General features: G+C 41.0%; 1 protein-coding gene across 1 annotated transcript in view; it reads left to right on the top strand.

Moving 5' to 3' along the window:
• cubn (cubilin) overlaps nt 1-16,465 on the top strand; it is a 209,237-nt gene that overhangs the window by 103,009 nt on the left and 89,763 nt on the right. Inside the window, exons 23-24 of the mRNA XM_033039905.1 lie at nt 934-1,047; nt 14,459-14,587. Coding sequence (XP_032895796.1) covers nt 934-1,047; nt 14,459-14,587 — 243 coding nt within the window. The remainder of the gene's footprint in view (nt 1-933; nt 1,048-14,458; nt 14,588-16,465) is intronic.

The raw sequence follows: 16,465 nt of genomic DNA, 5'->3' as shown, positions 1-16,465 counted from the left end.
TTTATTTTTAATTACTTTGCAAAAATTTCTAAAAACCTGTTTTTACTTTTTTATTATGGGGTATTGTGTATAGATTGATGATAAAATAAAATAATTTAATCCATTTTAGAATAAGGCTGTAACGTAACAAAATGTGGAACAAGCGAAGGGGTCTAAATACTTTCTGAATGCACTGTAGGTAAACATAGTACTCTGCGAACACCATAATAAAATATATTTGTTAAACTTACTCATTCTGACCTGATAGCTATGTCCTCTAGTATTTAACATTCCCGATCTGTGGAAAATGATCTGACTGTCTACTCACTCAATGCTTCTCATAATTACATACATTTTTATTAGGTCATATCTCAGCCTCCAGAGAAATCAATGCAAGTCTATCCATCTCTCGTAATAAATTCCTTCTATTCCAGGCTAGAAGATAGATCCCGGTAAACCTCTCCTGCACACTCTCCAAAGCTTCCACATTCTTCCTGTAATGGGTCAACCAGAACTGCCTCAAATACTCCAAGTGTAGCCTGACCAAAGTTCTATAAAGCTCTAACTGGACTTCCTGTCTCTTTCACTCCATGCTTCCTGGATGAATTGGACATTTATCTTTCTGCTCTGCCCCCAGACTTCTTTGAGGTTAAATTTTGGTCTTGGAATTACCTCTGGCTTTCCAGCTGAGGGTTTTACAAAACATCTTCAAACAGTGCATGACACAGTTAACTTATCAAATTTATGATTGTGGAAACCTGTTTGAAAGCCAATGATAGTGTTCCGTTTATTGCCTTGGAACAATAAGATTTGTACGTGTACAATTGAAAGGCATTTCCTGTGGTTTAGAGGTAATGAAATAATTTGTGATAGGAAATGTATCAGTTTATGGTTGGCATACAATAGGGTTTCTTCAGCAATCATTCCTCTTTTATTCTTTTCTCTCGTCCACAGTTAACCATGTTACAGTCTCATTCAGCGACTTTGCAATTGAAAACAGTGGGGCAGGCTGCTCAGCAGATGTTCTGCAAATCTTGGACAGAGACAACCATGGGGCTTCTTCTGTCGGTAAGTGCAGAGTTAACATTTTTAATTCTGTAGTGATAGCAACACCTAAACAAATCTTCTTTTAATTGAACTCGTGACAGTGGTTAATATCATGTACAGTATCTGCACATAGAGGATGGCCTGATTGTAATCACATATTGTCTTTCTGTTGACCGGTTAGCACGTGATGAAAGCTTTTCACTGTACCTAGCTACATGTGACAATAAAATAAAATAAACTAAACCCAACTATCTTTATGTTATACATGAATGCATTATGAAGGCCTGCTCGAGAGGAGTTTTAAAATTTACTCACAACTAATAATAAGCATGTGAGATTGAGAATCATAGAATCTTACAATGAAGAAGGAGAGCTTTTCAGCCTGTAACACCCGTGTAGACATTTTGAAAGGCACGTAATGCCTCTACATCCTCAGGAGACTGAGGAAATTCAGTATGACTACAAAGACTTAGTACAAACTTCTATAGATACACGATAGAAAGCATACTTTCCGGTTGATCACAGTTTGGGGACAGCTCCACTCAAGACTGTAAGAAATTATGCCATTCACTCCATGTACACTTCACGCTGCCTTGGGGAAGCAGCCAACATAATCAAAGACCAATCCCATTTTGGTCATTCCTACTTCTCCCCACTTTCTTTGGACAGAAGATACACAAACTTGAAAGTGTGTACCACCAGACACAGAAAGAGTTTCTTTCTCTCTGTGTTTAAGCTTCGGAACAGTCTTTCCATAAGCTGAGGTACAGAATGATTCTCCTCTACCTCATTGCGGACATTAGAATTTGTGTCTTGAATGTGGCGCTACTTTGCTCCAACTATTGCATTTGAGTTTGACTTGATTGTAAATATGTATAGTATTGTCTGATTTGATTGGACAACATGCAAAACAGAGTTTTTTGAAGGTGTGACCATAGAGGTTGATGTAGAGGTATAGATGTTGCATGTATGGATTTCAGCAAGGCTCCGCATGGTAAGCTGGTCTGGAAGGTTAGATAGCATGGGATCTAACCTTCGCTTCCTGAAGTCAATCACAATCTCCTTTGTATTGAGAGAAAGTTTGTTGTCTCGACACTTGGACACTAGATCTCCTTCTTGTACTCTGTCTCATCATCATTATCGAGCAGTGCTGGCTCGAGGGGCCAAATGGTCTACTCCTGCACCTATTGTCTATTGTCTATCATCTGCTATTGTGCCAGTGTTTCCAATATATCTTCCTTTGTTTCTCACCTGACACTGTTTCCAACTTACAATGAAGTTCAAGGAAATTAAGCTCATGAAAACAGAACATGCTGGAAATACTCAGTAGATCTGCTGAAAGGTTCTTGTCTAGTAGTATTAACCACATTTCCTTCCACTTTTACTGCTGGTTGAGCATTTCCAGATGTTTCTGTTTTTATGTCATATTTCCAGTATATGTGGCTTTTTGATTTTCATGAACTAAATGTTGGCTTCTGACTGGATCTAACGATCTAATTTCAAAACTCACCAAATTAAGAAAATTATTTGCTACCTTAATTCTCATCTCAAATAAAATATTCTATTATTTCTTTCTTATCCACTTCACATCCTTTCAACCTCATATTATCATTCCTTTTCAATGAAAAGTCATCAACTTGAAAATCAACTCAAGTTTGAAAATTTATCTCCACAAATGTTGACTGAATTGCTAAATATCTTCAACATCTTTTGGTTTTACTTAATTTGTTTCTGTCTTCCATCGTTTACAGTCTTTTTCATTTGTTTTTTTCTCATTTTCCCCTTTCTTTCTTAAAATGTCTCTCGCATTAGCTTTGATGAAAGATCTTAGACTTGTGGTGTCAATTCTGTTTCTGTTTTCAAGGACAATGCCTTAACCACCATGTATTTTGAGGAGTTAGACAAAAATGCTGGATAAACTCAGCAGATGAGGCTGCATCTATGGAGAGAAGGAATAGGCGATGTTTCGGGTCGAGACCCTTCTTCAGACCGATGTCGGGGGGGTGGGAAAAAGAAAGGAAGAGGCGGTGTAGAGTTGGAGGGAAGGCGGAATCACAGAGTGGGGCGGGGTGGGGGGGGGGGTTGGGGGGGAGGGGGTAAGTGAAAGAGGAGGTTGCTAAACTGTCTTTGGAGAGAGGGGAACTTCTTCAAACTAGACATACCTTGAGGAGATTTTGCAGTGGAGTAGACAAAATGTTTATGAAAGAACTGCAGATGCTGGAAAAATCAGTTAGACTTAAGGAAAGCCCCGGATAGTGGATATTTGACATAAAAAAACAGAAAATGCTGGGTAAATTCCGCAGGACCGACAGTAGGTATGGAAAGAGAAGCAGTTAACATTTCAAGTCTGAAGAAGGGTCTCGTCCCGAAACGTTGCCTATTTCCTTCGCTCCATAGATGCTGCCTCACCCACTGAGTTTCTCCAGCATTTTTGTCTACCTTTGATTTTCCAGCATCTGCAGTTCCTTCTTAAACGTTTCAAGTTTAAGGCCTTTCATTAGAACAGATGCCTAATCTGCTAATGTTTTTCAGCATTTTCCATTTTTATTCCAACATTGACTATTTACTATTTTCACAGAATTCACAGCAATTAGCTTTTATTTTGCCCGAAGGAATAAGATTCTACAGGAAAACATATGGCTGCGCCAGAATTACTGTTTGGCAGTAATTAAAAATCCTCACACCTTTAAAGATAGAAATGGAGAAATCCCAGGTTTTACTAAAAAAAAAACCTGCGGAGTTTATGAAGTTTATAAGAATGGTAAATTCTGTATATACTCAGCAGATCAGGCAGTATCTATGAAGAGGGAAATAATGGTTGATGACGTTTCATCAGAATAGAGAAAGAACATAGGAATCAAACATGTTTATATTTTCAGAGGATGGGGAGAGGTGGATAGGACAATGGGAATATCTGGGAACAGGTGGGGGCCAAGAGAGACTGAACAAAGGAAGATTAGACACAAGTGACTGCAGATGCTGGAATCCTGAGCAGAACACCAAGAGCTGGAGTAACTCAGTGGGTCAGGGAGCATCGGTGGAGGGATGAGGGATAAATCCCTCATCTGTGGAGGGATTAAACAGGCAATGTATCGGGTCGGGACCTTTCTTCAGATTGAGGCAGTTGAGTGCTGGAGGATGTATATAGGAGATGGATGAGAAAAGGGAAAATGAACGGAAACCAAGTTAAACCTTAGGAAGACAGTTTGAAGTAATGGAAACTTGAAGTAAAGGAAATAAATGGGGAGGTATTCAGCTGGTCAGATAGAATCTGTGGAGTCAAAAACAGTGTTAATATTTTAGATTGATGACCTTTCATCAAAATCACCACCATAAAAACTGATTAAGAAATTGTTGGTTTCATTGTTAAATCCAGTAATGTTCAGAGATGGATTTCTAACTTATTGGCGTTCCAATTAGCACTCAACGACCTAATGTATTGATTCTGTTTCTCTCTCCAGAGATATTATCTGACCAGCTGAGTATTCAGCAGGACAGGCAGCATCTCTGAGGAGATGGAATGGGTGACGTTTCGGATCGAGACCAGTCTGAAGAAGGGTCTCGACCCAAAACGTCATCCATTTCTTCTCTCCAGTATGTGACCAAAATTAATGCAATTCATTATTTTTCAGTTTTGTTATTTTTGTTATGTTGTTATTTGGACTGCTATATCATTACTATGAAAGAGTAGGCCACATTTTCAAAAGTAATGGTAAGGTTAATACAGTGCCCTCCATAATGTTTGGGACAAAGACCCATCATTTATTTATTTGCCTCTGTACTCCACAATTTGAGATTTGTAATAGAAAAAATCACATGTGGTTAAAGTGCACATTGTCAGATTTTAATAAAGGCCATTTTTATACATTTTGGTTTCACCATGTAGAAATTACAGCAGTGTTTATACATAGTCCCCCCATTTCAGGGCACCATAATGTTTGGGACACATGACTTCACAGGGGTTTGTAATTGCTCAGGTGTGTTTAAATGCATCCTTCATGCAGGTATAAGAGAGCTCTCAAGCACCTAGTCTTTCCTTCAATCTTTCCATCACCTTTGGAAACTTTTATTGCTGTTTATCAACTTGAGGACCAAAGTTGTGCCAATGAAAGTCAAAGAAGCCATTATGAGACTGAGAACCAAGAATAAAACTGTTAGAGACATCGGCCAAACCTTAGGCTTACCAAAATCAACCATTTGGAACATCATTAAGAAGAAAGAGAGCATTGGTGAGCTTACTAATCACAAAGGGACTGGCAGGCCAAGGAAGATCTCCACTGCTGATGACAGAAGAATTCTCTCTATAATAAAGAAAAATCCCCAAACATCTGTACGACAGATCAGAAACACTCTTCAGGAGTCAGGTGTGGATTTGTCAATGGCCACTGTCCGCAGAAGATGCAAACCACTGGTTAGCCACAAAAATAGGATGGCCAGGTTACAGTTTGCCAAGAAGTATGTAAAAGAGCAACTACAGTTTTGGAAGAAGTTCTTGTGGACAGATGAGATGAAGATTAACATATAAGAGTGATGGCAAGAGCAAAGTATGGAGGAGAGAAGGAACTGCCCAAGATCCAAAGCATACTACCTCATCTGTGAAACACGGTGGTGGGGGAGTTATGGCCTGGGTATGTATGGCTGTTGATGGTACTGGTTCACTTCATTAATCTTCATTAATGATACAACTACTGATGGTGGTTGCATAATGAATTCTGAAGTGTATAGACACATCCTATCTGCTCAAGTTCAAACAAATGCCTCAAAACCCATTGGCCGGCGGTTCATTAAACAACAAGACAATGATCCCAAACATACTGCTAAAGCAACAAAGGAGTTTTTTAAAGATAGAAAATGGTCAATTATTGAGTGGTCAAGTCAATCACCCGATCTGAACCCAATTGAGCATGCCTTTTATATGCTGAAGAGGAAACTAAAGGGGACTAGCCCCCAAAACAAGCATAAGCTAAAGATGGCTGCAATACAGGCCTGGCAGAGCATCACCATAGAAGACACCCAGCAACTGGTGATGTCCATGAATCGCAGACTTCAAGCAGTCATTGCATGAAAAGAAAATGCAACAAAATACTGAACATGACTACTTTAATTTACATGACATTGCTATGTCCCAAACATTATGGTGCCTTGAAATGAGGGGGCTAGAGGGGGCTATGTATAAACACTGCTGTAATTTCTACATGATGAAACCAAAATGTATAGAAATGGCCTTTATTAAAATCTGACAATGTGCACTTTAACCACATGTGATCTTCTTCTATTACAAATCTCATATTGTGGAGTACGGAGGCAAATAAATAAATGATGGGTCTTTGTCCCACACATTATGGAGGGCACTGTAGCTCTCACCATTACTAGAGTGTAAATCAGACAGCTATCACCAGAGATCATGTGCACCCAGCTGAATGTGACAAGCAGCAATTTGTTTTTGGAGGAGACTGCTCCTCAATTAAAGCGTTTAAAGTTACTTCCAATTTTAAAAGGGAATGATAAAAATGTGACCAAAATGAACAGTTTGTCAAAACTCAAAATCTTTCCAGGAAACTGAATAGATCTCATTGTATAAAGTCACATGTTAGCAGTGCAAATGACGCAAATAATTAACATTGCAATCTAAGGCAATCTTGGCCTACAAAAGAACCATAGTATTAGATCCAAAGAGGAGGTAAATAAAGTTGATAGTACTAGTGGCAAGCACATAGATCGAGAGCACTTTAGAATATAGGAGAAAAAGATCATGAATTTATTAAGAGAAGAAAAATTGAGAATAACCATATAACCATATAACAATTACAGCACGGAAACAGGCCATCTCGGCCCTACAAGTCCGTGCCGAACAATTATTTTCCCTTCGTCCAACCTTCCTGCACTCATACCATAACCCTCCATTCCCTTCTCATCCATATGCCTATCCAATTTATTTTTAAATGATACCATCGAACCTGCCTCCACCACTTCCACTGGAAGCTCATTCCACACTGCTACCACTCTGAATAAAGAAGTTCCCCCTCATGTTACCCCTAAACTTCTGTCCCTTAATTCTGAAGTCATGTCCTCTTGTTTGAATCTTCCCTATTCTCAAAGGGAAAAGCTTGTCCACATCAACTCTGTCTATCCCTCTCATCATTTTAAAGACCTCTATCAAGTCCCCCCTTAACCTTCTGCGCTCCAGAGAATAAAGACCTAATTTATTCAACCTTTCTCTGTAACTGAGTTGTTGAAACCCAGGCAACATTCTAGTAAATCTCCTCTGTACTCTCTCTATTTTGTTGACATCCTTCCTATAACTGGGCGACCAAAATTGTACACCATACTCCAGATTTGGTCTCACCAATGCCTTGTACAATTTTAACATTACATCCCAGCTTCTATACTCAATGCTCTGATTTATAAAGGCTAGCATACCAAAAGCTTTCTTTACCACCCTATCTATATGAGATTCCACCTTCAAGGAACTATGCACGGTTATTCCCAGATCCCTCTGTTCAACTGCATTCTTCAATTCCCTACCATTTACCATGTACGTCCTATTTTGATTTGTCCTGCCAAGGTGTAGCACCTCACATTTATCAGCATTAAACTCCATCTGCCATCTTTCAGCCCATTCTTCCAAATGGCCTAAATCACTCTGTAGACTTTGGAAATCCTCTTCATTATCCACAACACCCCCTATCTTGGTATCATCTGCATACTTACTAATCCAATTTACCACACCTTCATCCAGATCATTGATGTACATGACAAACAACAAAGGACCCAACACAGATCCCTGAGGCACCCCACTAGTCACATGCCTCCAACCCGACAAACAGCCATCCACCATTACCCTCTGGCGTCTCCCATCCAGCCACTGTTGAATCAATCTTGCTACTCCTGCATTTATACCCAACAGTTGAACCTTCTTAACCAACCTTCCATGAGGAACTTTGTCAAAGGCCTTACTAAAGTCCATATAGACAACATCCACTGCTTTACCCTCGTCAATTTCCCTAGTAACCTCTTCAAAAAGTTCAAGAAGATTAGTCAAACATGACCTTCCAGGCACAAATCCATGTTGACTGTCCCTAATCAGACCCTGTTTATCCAGATGCTTATACATATTATCTCTAAGTATCTTTTCCATTAATTTGCCCACCAAGATTGCGAGTAATCTTGCATAAAAGTAGACTGCCAAAGCACCTAGAGGATGCTAGAATATGAACGTAAATGTTAGGCCCCATAGAGTCAGAAACATGAGAAGTTATTATGGAGAGCAAAGAAACGTCAGACAAACTTAAGTTAAACAAACTTCAGATGGACACAAAAAGCTGGAGTAACTCAGTGGGACAGGCAGCATCTCTGGAGAGAAGGATTGGGTGACTTTTTGGGTGAAGACCCTTCTTCAGACTCGACCCCCGAAACATGTCCATCTTCGGTTTAAGCCAGCATCTGCAGTTCCTTCCTACACATTAAACAAACTTCATTCCGTTTCCACAGAAGAGGACATTATTAATTCATCAGACATGCCAGGGAACTCAAAGTCTAGTGAAAAGGAGGAATTATTTTAAATTAGAATTAATTGGAAAAGATATTGGCGAAATGAAAGCCATGTACCCAGTAATTCTGCTCGAGGCTTTGTGAAGGTGGTACCTAGATTTCCTGTATGTCAGGATTTTTCAGTTTGAACAGCATAGACTTCATATTCACTAGTCAAGAGTGTTTTATTGTCGTATGTGCTACCCTGTTGCTCAGAAGGGTAAGGAAAAGAAGAGGAGGGCAGTAGTAATAGGGGACTCTATAGTTAGGGGGTCAGATAGGCGATTCTGTGGACGCAGTCTGGAGACCCGGATGGTAGTTTGCCTCCCTGGTGCCAGGGTCTGGGATGTGTCTGAACGTGTCCAAGATACCCTGAAATGGGAGGGAGAGGAGCCCAAGGTCGTGGTACATATAGGTACCAATGACATAGGTAGAAAAAGAGAAGAGGTCCTGAAAGGAGAATTTAGGGAGTTAGGAGGAGAGTTAAGGAGAATGACCGCAAAGGTAACAATCTCGGGATTACTGCCTGTGCCACGCGACAGTGAGATTAGGAATGGAGCGAGGTGGAGGATAAATGCGTGGCTGAAGGACTGGTGCAGAGGGCAGGCATTCAAGTTTCTGGATCATTGGGACCACTTTTGTGGAAGGTGGGACCTGTACAAAAAGGACGGGTTGCACTTGAACCCGAGGGGGACCAATATCCTGGCGGGGAGATTTGCAAAGGCTACTGCGGAGACATTAAACTAGAACGGTTGGGGGGGAGGGACTCAAATAGAGAAAGCTAGTAGACAGTGTGTGAGGCAGGAGGCAGAGAAGAGAAGCACTCAGACCCAACATGTAGGGGGGAAAGAAGAAAAAAGTAATAAACAGAGAATAAGAGGTGGTGGGGTTCTTATATGTGTGAGCAGAGAGATAGAGGGGTGTAAAATGAGGGTAGAAGCAATAGGTAGCAAGGTGAAAAGTAAAAGTGGCAGGCAGACAAATCCAGGGCAAAATGCAAAAAGGGCCACTTTTCAACATAATTGTATAAGGGGTAAGAGCATTGTAAAAACAAGCCTGAAGGCTTTGTGTCTCAATGCAAGGAGTATTCGTAATAAGGTGGATGAGTTGAATGTGCAGATAGATAGATAGATATAATTTATTGCCACACAGCCAGCTATTAATGATTATGATATAGTTGGGATCACGGAGACATGGCTCCAGGGTGACCAAGGCTGGGAGCTCAACATCCAGGGATATTCAATATTCAGGAGGGATAGACAGAAAGGAAAAGGAGGTGGGGTAGCGTTGCTGGTTAGAGAGGAGATTACGCAATCGAAAGGAAGGACATTAGCTTGGAGGATGTGGAATCGTTATGGGTAGAGCTACGAAACACTAAGGGGCAGAAAACGCTAGTGAGAGTTGTGTACAGGCCACCTAACAGTGGTAGTGGAGTTGGAGATGGCATCAAACAGGAAATTAGAAATGCGTGCCACAAAGGTAAAACAGTTATAATGGGTGACTTCAATCTCAATCAAATTGGCAGGGGTGCTGAGGAAGAGGATTTCTTGGAATGTATGCAGGATAGTTTTCTAAACCAACATGTAGAGGAACCAACGAGAGAGCAGGCTATTCTAGACTGGGTATTGAGTAATGAGGAAGGGTTAGTTAGCAGGTTTGTTGTGCGTGGGCCCTTGGGCAAGAGTGACCATAATATGGTTGAGTTCTTCATTAGAATGGAGAGTGACATTGTTAATTCAGAAACAAGGATTCTGAACTTAAAGAAAGGTAACTTTGAGGGTATGATACGTGAATTGACCAAGATTGGCTGGCAATTGATTCTTAAAGGGTTGGCAGTTGATATGCAATGGAAGGCATTTAAAGACTGCATGGATGAACTACAACAATTGTTCATCCTGATTTGGCAAAATAATAAATCAGGGAAGGTAGTGCATCCGTGGATAACAAGGGAAATCAGGGATAGTGTCAAAACAAAAGATGAAGTGTACAAATTAGCCAGAAAAAGCAGCCTACCAGAGGACTGGGAGAAATTCAGAGTCCAGCAGAGGAGGGCAAAGGGCTTAATTAGGAAAGGGAAAATAGATTATGAAAGAAAACTGGCAGGGAACATAAAAACTGACTGCAAAGGTTTTTATAGATATGTGAAGAGAAAGAGATTAGTTAAGACAAATGTAGGTCCCTTGCAGTCAGAAACAGGTGGATTGATCATGGGGAACAAGGACATGGCAGACCAATTGAATAACTACTTTGGTTCCGTCTTCACAAAGGAAGACATAAATAATCTGCCGGAAATAGCAGGGGCCCGAGGGTCAAATGAGATGGAGGAACTGAGTGAAATCCAGGTTAGCCGGGAAGTGGTGTTAGGTAAATTGAATGGATTAAAGGCCGATAAATCCCCAGGGCCGGATAGGCTGCATCCCAGAGTACTTAAGGAAGTAGCCCCAGAAATAGTGGATGCATTAGTCATAATTTTTCAAAACTCTTTAGATTCTGGAGTAGTTCCTGAGGATTGGAGGGTAGCTAATGTAACCCCATTTTTTAAAAAGGGAGGGAGAGAGAAAACGGGGAATTACAGACCAGTTAGTCTAACGTCGGTAGTGGGGAAACCGCTAGAGTCAGTTATTAAAGATGGGATAGCAGCACATTTGGAAAGTGGTGAAATCATTGGACAAAGTCAGCATGGATTTACGAAAGGTAAATCATGTCTGATGAATCTGATAGATTTTTTCGAGGATGTAACTAGTAGAGTGGATAAGGGAGAACCAGTGGATGTGTTATATCTGGACTTTCAGAAGGCTTTCAACAAGGTCCCACATAAGAGGTTAGTATACAAACTTAAAGCACACGGTATTGGGGGTTCAGTATTAATGTGGATAGAGAACTAGCTAGCAAACAGGAAGCAAAGAGTAGGAGTAAACGGGTCCTTTTCAGAATGGCAGGCAGTGACTAGTGGGGTACCGCAAGGCTCAGTGCTGGGACCCCAGCTATTTACGATATAAATTAATGATTTGGACGAGGGAATTGAATGCAACATCTCCAAGTTTGCGGATTACACGAAGCTGGGGGGCAGTGTTAGCTGTGAGGGTGATGCTAGGAGGCTGCAAGTTGACTTAGATAGGCTGGGTGAGTGGGCAAATGCATGGCAGATGCAGTATAATGTGGATAAATGTGAGGTTATCCACTTTGGTGGCAAAAACAGGAAAGTAGACTATTATCTAAATGGTGGCCGATTAGGAAAAGGGGAGATGCAACGAGACCTGAGTGTCATGGTACACCAGTCATTGAAAGTAGGCATGCAGGTGCAGCAGGCAGAGAAGAAAGCGAATGGTATGTTAGCATTCATAGCAAAAGGATTTCAGTATAGGAGCAGGGAGGTTCTACTGCAGTTGTACAGGGTATTGGTGAGACCACACCTGGAGTATTGTGTACAGTTTTGGTCTCCAAATCTGAGGAAAGACATTCTTGCCATAGAGGGAGTACAGAGAATGTTCACCAGACTGATTCCTGGGATGTCAGGACTTTCATATGAAGAAAGACTGGTTACACTCAGCTTGTACTCGCTAGAGTTTAGTAGATTGAGGAGGGATCTTATAGAAACTTACAAAATTCTTAAGGGGTTGGACAGGCTAGATGCAGGAAGATTGTTCCCGATGTTGGGGACATCCAGGACAAGGGGTGACAGTTTAAGGATAAAGGGGAAATCCTTTAGGACCGAGATGAGAAAAACATTTCTCACGCAGAGAGTGGTGAACCTCTGGAACTCTCTGCTACAGAAGGTAGTTGAGGCCAGTTCATTGGCTATATTTAAGAGGGAGTTAGATGTGGCCCTTGTGGCTAAAGGGATCAGGGGGTATGGAGAGAAAGCAGGTACAGAATACTGAGTTGGATGATCAGCCATGATCATATTGAATGGCGGTGCAGGCTCAAAGGGCCAAATGGCCTACTCCTGCAGCTATTTTCTATGTTTCTATGTACAGTCGCATGTACATTGTTTGACGTGGTGGCAACTCATTTAAGGGCCTGTCCCACTTGGGCAACATTTTCGGCTACAGCCTGAAACAGGTGGTCGGGTCATGACGCGTGGTGATGCATGTAGTGACGCGTGGTGACGCATGTAGTGACGCGCCGTGTCTCCCTGGGTACCCCGACGAGAAGCCGGAGCAAAGAAGTGGAAGCCAAATATCCGAATGGAAACAAAGCCAAAACGGCAATTAAAGCCGAACCGAACCGCCAACTATCCGAAAGGTTGGGATGTCTAAATGCACACTAACCGAAAGGGAGGAAGGGAAGAAGTGGGGAGAGGGGAGGGGAGATGGGTAGGGGGGTGGGTAGGGGGGGGGGGGTGGAAAAGGAGGGATGGGGGTGATAGGGGGCGGAAGGGAGAGGGGAGTTCAGTCTACACTCACTGAGTCCATCCCTGTTAAAAGTTAGAGACAGTGATTGGTTCTGGAAGCTGACCAATACATCTGTAAATAAAACTGAACTACTCAGACATCTTTTCATTTGCACAATTGATTTTATTGTATTCATTTTAATATATTAATGTTTAAAATCTATGCATTGAATGAAGAATATTTTACAGCCCACCTGTGATCCCTAACCCTAACCTTAGCCCTAACCCTGACCCTATCCGTAACCCTAGCCCCAACCCTAACCCTTACACTTACTCCAACCCTAACCGGGCTTCACCTGCAGGACAGCATACATCGGCATACATTGTATGTCATACAACTTGTCGGTTTTACGGGTGTCAGTCACTGACGATCACAGTAGCCGAAAAAATCACAAAGGGGGGGCAAGCCCTTTACCCTCCAATGTGTGATTTTCTTTTGAATCAGGAAACAACTCTTCAGATTATTGCATACAGTGGAATTAGCCAACTTTGGAATCTTGGATTTCCTTTTAACTTCATTAGCACCACAATGATTCACTCAAAACTGTTAAATTTCATTCTGAGTTTGTATGTCTTGCTTTTCACACTGCTGATATTCAATTGATGTCACTGATGAAAGTTCTGCTGGTAAGCTTTAATCTGCAATCGTATCTCAAAGTAATGGGCATTATTTCACCAACTGTGGGAGGCCTATGAGCATTTTCAAAGTTGCATTTATATAAGATCTGATTATCAAATTACACTTTTTCAAAGCACAGCGCTGAGGATTTCCCCATGATTTGCTTCTCAATGATCAGTGGCACAGTACTCATTAACTGAAACATTTTTATTTGTGGAGTTTCTATTTCCTACATCACATCAATGATTGCACTTCAAAGGACAGCAGCAGAAACAATTAAATTCAATTAATTATAAAAATAGAATTCTGGATTTAAAAGTTTATATTATGAAAGTAGTATTCGGCCAAGATAGTACAGTTTGCTATAAAATTCACGTGGTTCATGGATTTTTTAAAAATCTATTAAGATAGGCAATAACAACAGACTGCCCTGTCTGTGACTCCAGATGCACACAGCAGTTTTGACTCTTCACTGCCTTCTGAAATGGTGACTTCAGATGCTCAGATCAAGAGCAACTGAGAATGGGCATTTCATGCTGGAGTTACTAGGAATGCCCACTTACCATCAATGAATAATGACAAATATCTGCTTAACAGTAATTTGAATGTGCTGAGGATATTGCTCTAAATGTACAATTTGAAGTAAAAAATTGGATTTATTCAGTATGTTATGGTGGGCGAGCACCTTGCAGAAAGCCATTTCAGATGTGTACTGACTTCAGCCTCCAAAATTTCATTGCCCTGTGATCGCAGAGCTCTGCTTTTTCTTTATTTGGCAATGGGTTTGTGCTTTATTATGTGGTGTGTAATATCTTCACATCATATTTTATTCATGCTATATTGCTTTCAGGGTTTGGCTTCCTGCTTTAATCCGCTTTGATGTATTTTAGGTCGTTATTGTGGAAGTACTATCCCTCATCCCATCACCTCATTCAGTGATACCTTACTTGTCAACTTCATCTCCAATGATGTCCACTCATCCAGAGGCTTTCGAGCAATTTATGCTGCATCAACGTCAGGTAGGATCATGCTTGTCTACCATTTAAAATAAGGATATTAGGCATTTTTTAAAGTTACATTTAGGTCGCTTTCGTACACTGAATGGGAGTTACACACTGCGTGCCTCAGGTATAAGGAGAGGATGAGTAGGCTAGGACTTTATTCCTTGGAATGCAGGAGGATGAGGGGTGATCTTCTAGAGGTGAGTTGTTGATCATGAGGGAAATAGATAGAGTAAATGCGCACAGTCTGTTACCCAGAGTAGGGGAATCAAGAGCCAAGGGTCATTGGTTTAAGGAGAAAGGGGGAGGATTTAATAGGAACCCGAGGGACAACTGTTTTGCACAGAAGGTGGTGAGTTTATGGAACGAGCTGCCAGAGGAGATAGTTGAGGCAGGTACTATAACAACATTTAAAAAATATTTGGACAAGTACATGGATCGCAAAGGTTTAGAGTGATATGCCCAAAAACGGACAAATAGAACTAGCTTAGATGGGACATTTGTTCAGAATGGACAAGTCTGGCCCAAGTGAGATGTCAATTCTGATTTTCAGCACCTTTTTTATTTTCTCTTTCCATCTGGTACTACCACGTTGTTATTACAGTATCTTTCCCATCATCATGTTATATTTCCTCTTGGTGATGCTAATCCTGTTGGAAACCAGTGTACATCATAATTGATGTGTCAGGGGTAATAGAAGTTCCACCAGGACAAAAATCTGACAAAAAGGTATGTATGGTCCTCAAATTCACTATTAACTATTTAATGTAAAGTCAGATTTTTCTACATTTTTCTTTAGACAGCTAAAATCCTTTCCAAGAGTTAATATTAGAACAAGAACTTTCCATGAATATTATGCATATTTTTGTATGCATGTCATTTTACATTAAACTTGTGAAGGCTGAATGTTTGATCCCTTGTGAGGTAATCCCATTAATAAAATTATTCAAAGAGACAATGAATTACTGATACGTTGTAAAGAACAGGCTAATATCATGATATTTTTCATTATATAAATTACATTTAGTAGTTATATAGTATTTGGATGGCACAGGAGAAAAAATATCAAAATTAATTTACAGTAGAAAATAAATGTTAAGACTATTAGCGAGACTCCTGACAGGCACCCGAAAAAGGGACCACATCACCCCGATCCTGGCCTCTCTCCACTGGCTCCCTGTGCGGTTCCGTATACATTTCAAGACCCTCCTCTATGTCTACAAAGCCCTCAATGGGCTTGCCCCCTCCTACATTAAAAGTCTTCTCACCCACCACTCCACCTCCAGGTCCCTCAGATCGGCCGACTTGGGATTACTGAACATCCCGCGGTCTAGGCATAAGCTCAGGGGCGACCGCGCCTTTGCGGTTGCAGCCCCTAGACTGTGGAACAGCATCCCCCTTTCCCATCAGAACTGCCCCCTCCATCGACTCCTTTAAGTCAAGACTGAAAACTTATCTATACTCCCAAGCCTTTCCTGACGTCCACTGAGCGAGGGCTATATGTATATATGTATGTAGTTTGTTTGTTTATACTATTCTTATAACAAATGTAAAGCACTTTGGCCAATGAGAGTTGTTTTTTAAATGTGCTATATAAATAATTTGACTTGACTTGACTTAGTTATAGGATATGATTTGCTGTTAAATAGATAGATTAGGGAGTACAAGTACATAGTTCTTTGAAGAAGGTTTTTGGCACACCAGCTATCATCAGTCAGGGCAATGAGTACAGTAGTTGGGATATATGTGACAACTTTCAAGTCATTGGAGAAATGACAAGGAGTATTGTGTGCCGTTCTGGTTGCCCAGCGGTGAGAAGAACGCCATTAGGCTAGAAAAGGTGCTAAAGATATTCACTGGGTGTAGAGGGTTTGAGTTGTAAGGATAGGCAGGAAC

Source organism: Amblyraja radiata, chromosome 2 (assembly GCF_010909765.2).
Source record: "Amblyraja radiata isolate CabotCenter1 chromosome 2, sAmbRad1.1.pri, whole genome shotgun sequence".
NCBI lineage: Eukaryota > Metazoa > Chordata > Chondrichthyes > Rajiformes > Rajidae > Amblyraja > Amblyraja radiata.
The sequence above is the reverse complement of the archived record's forward strand: the minus strand, read 5'-3'. Positions and strand labels throughout refer to the sequence as shown.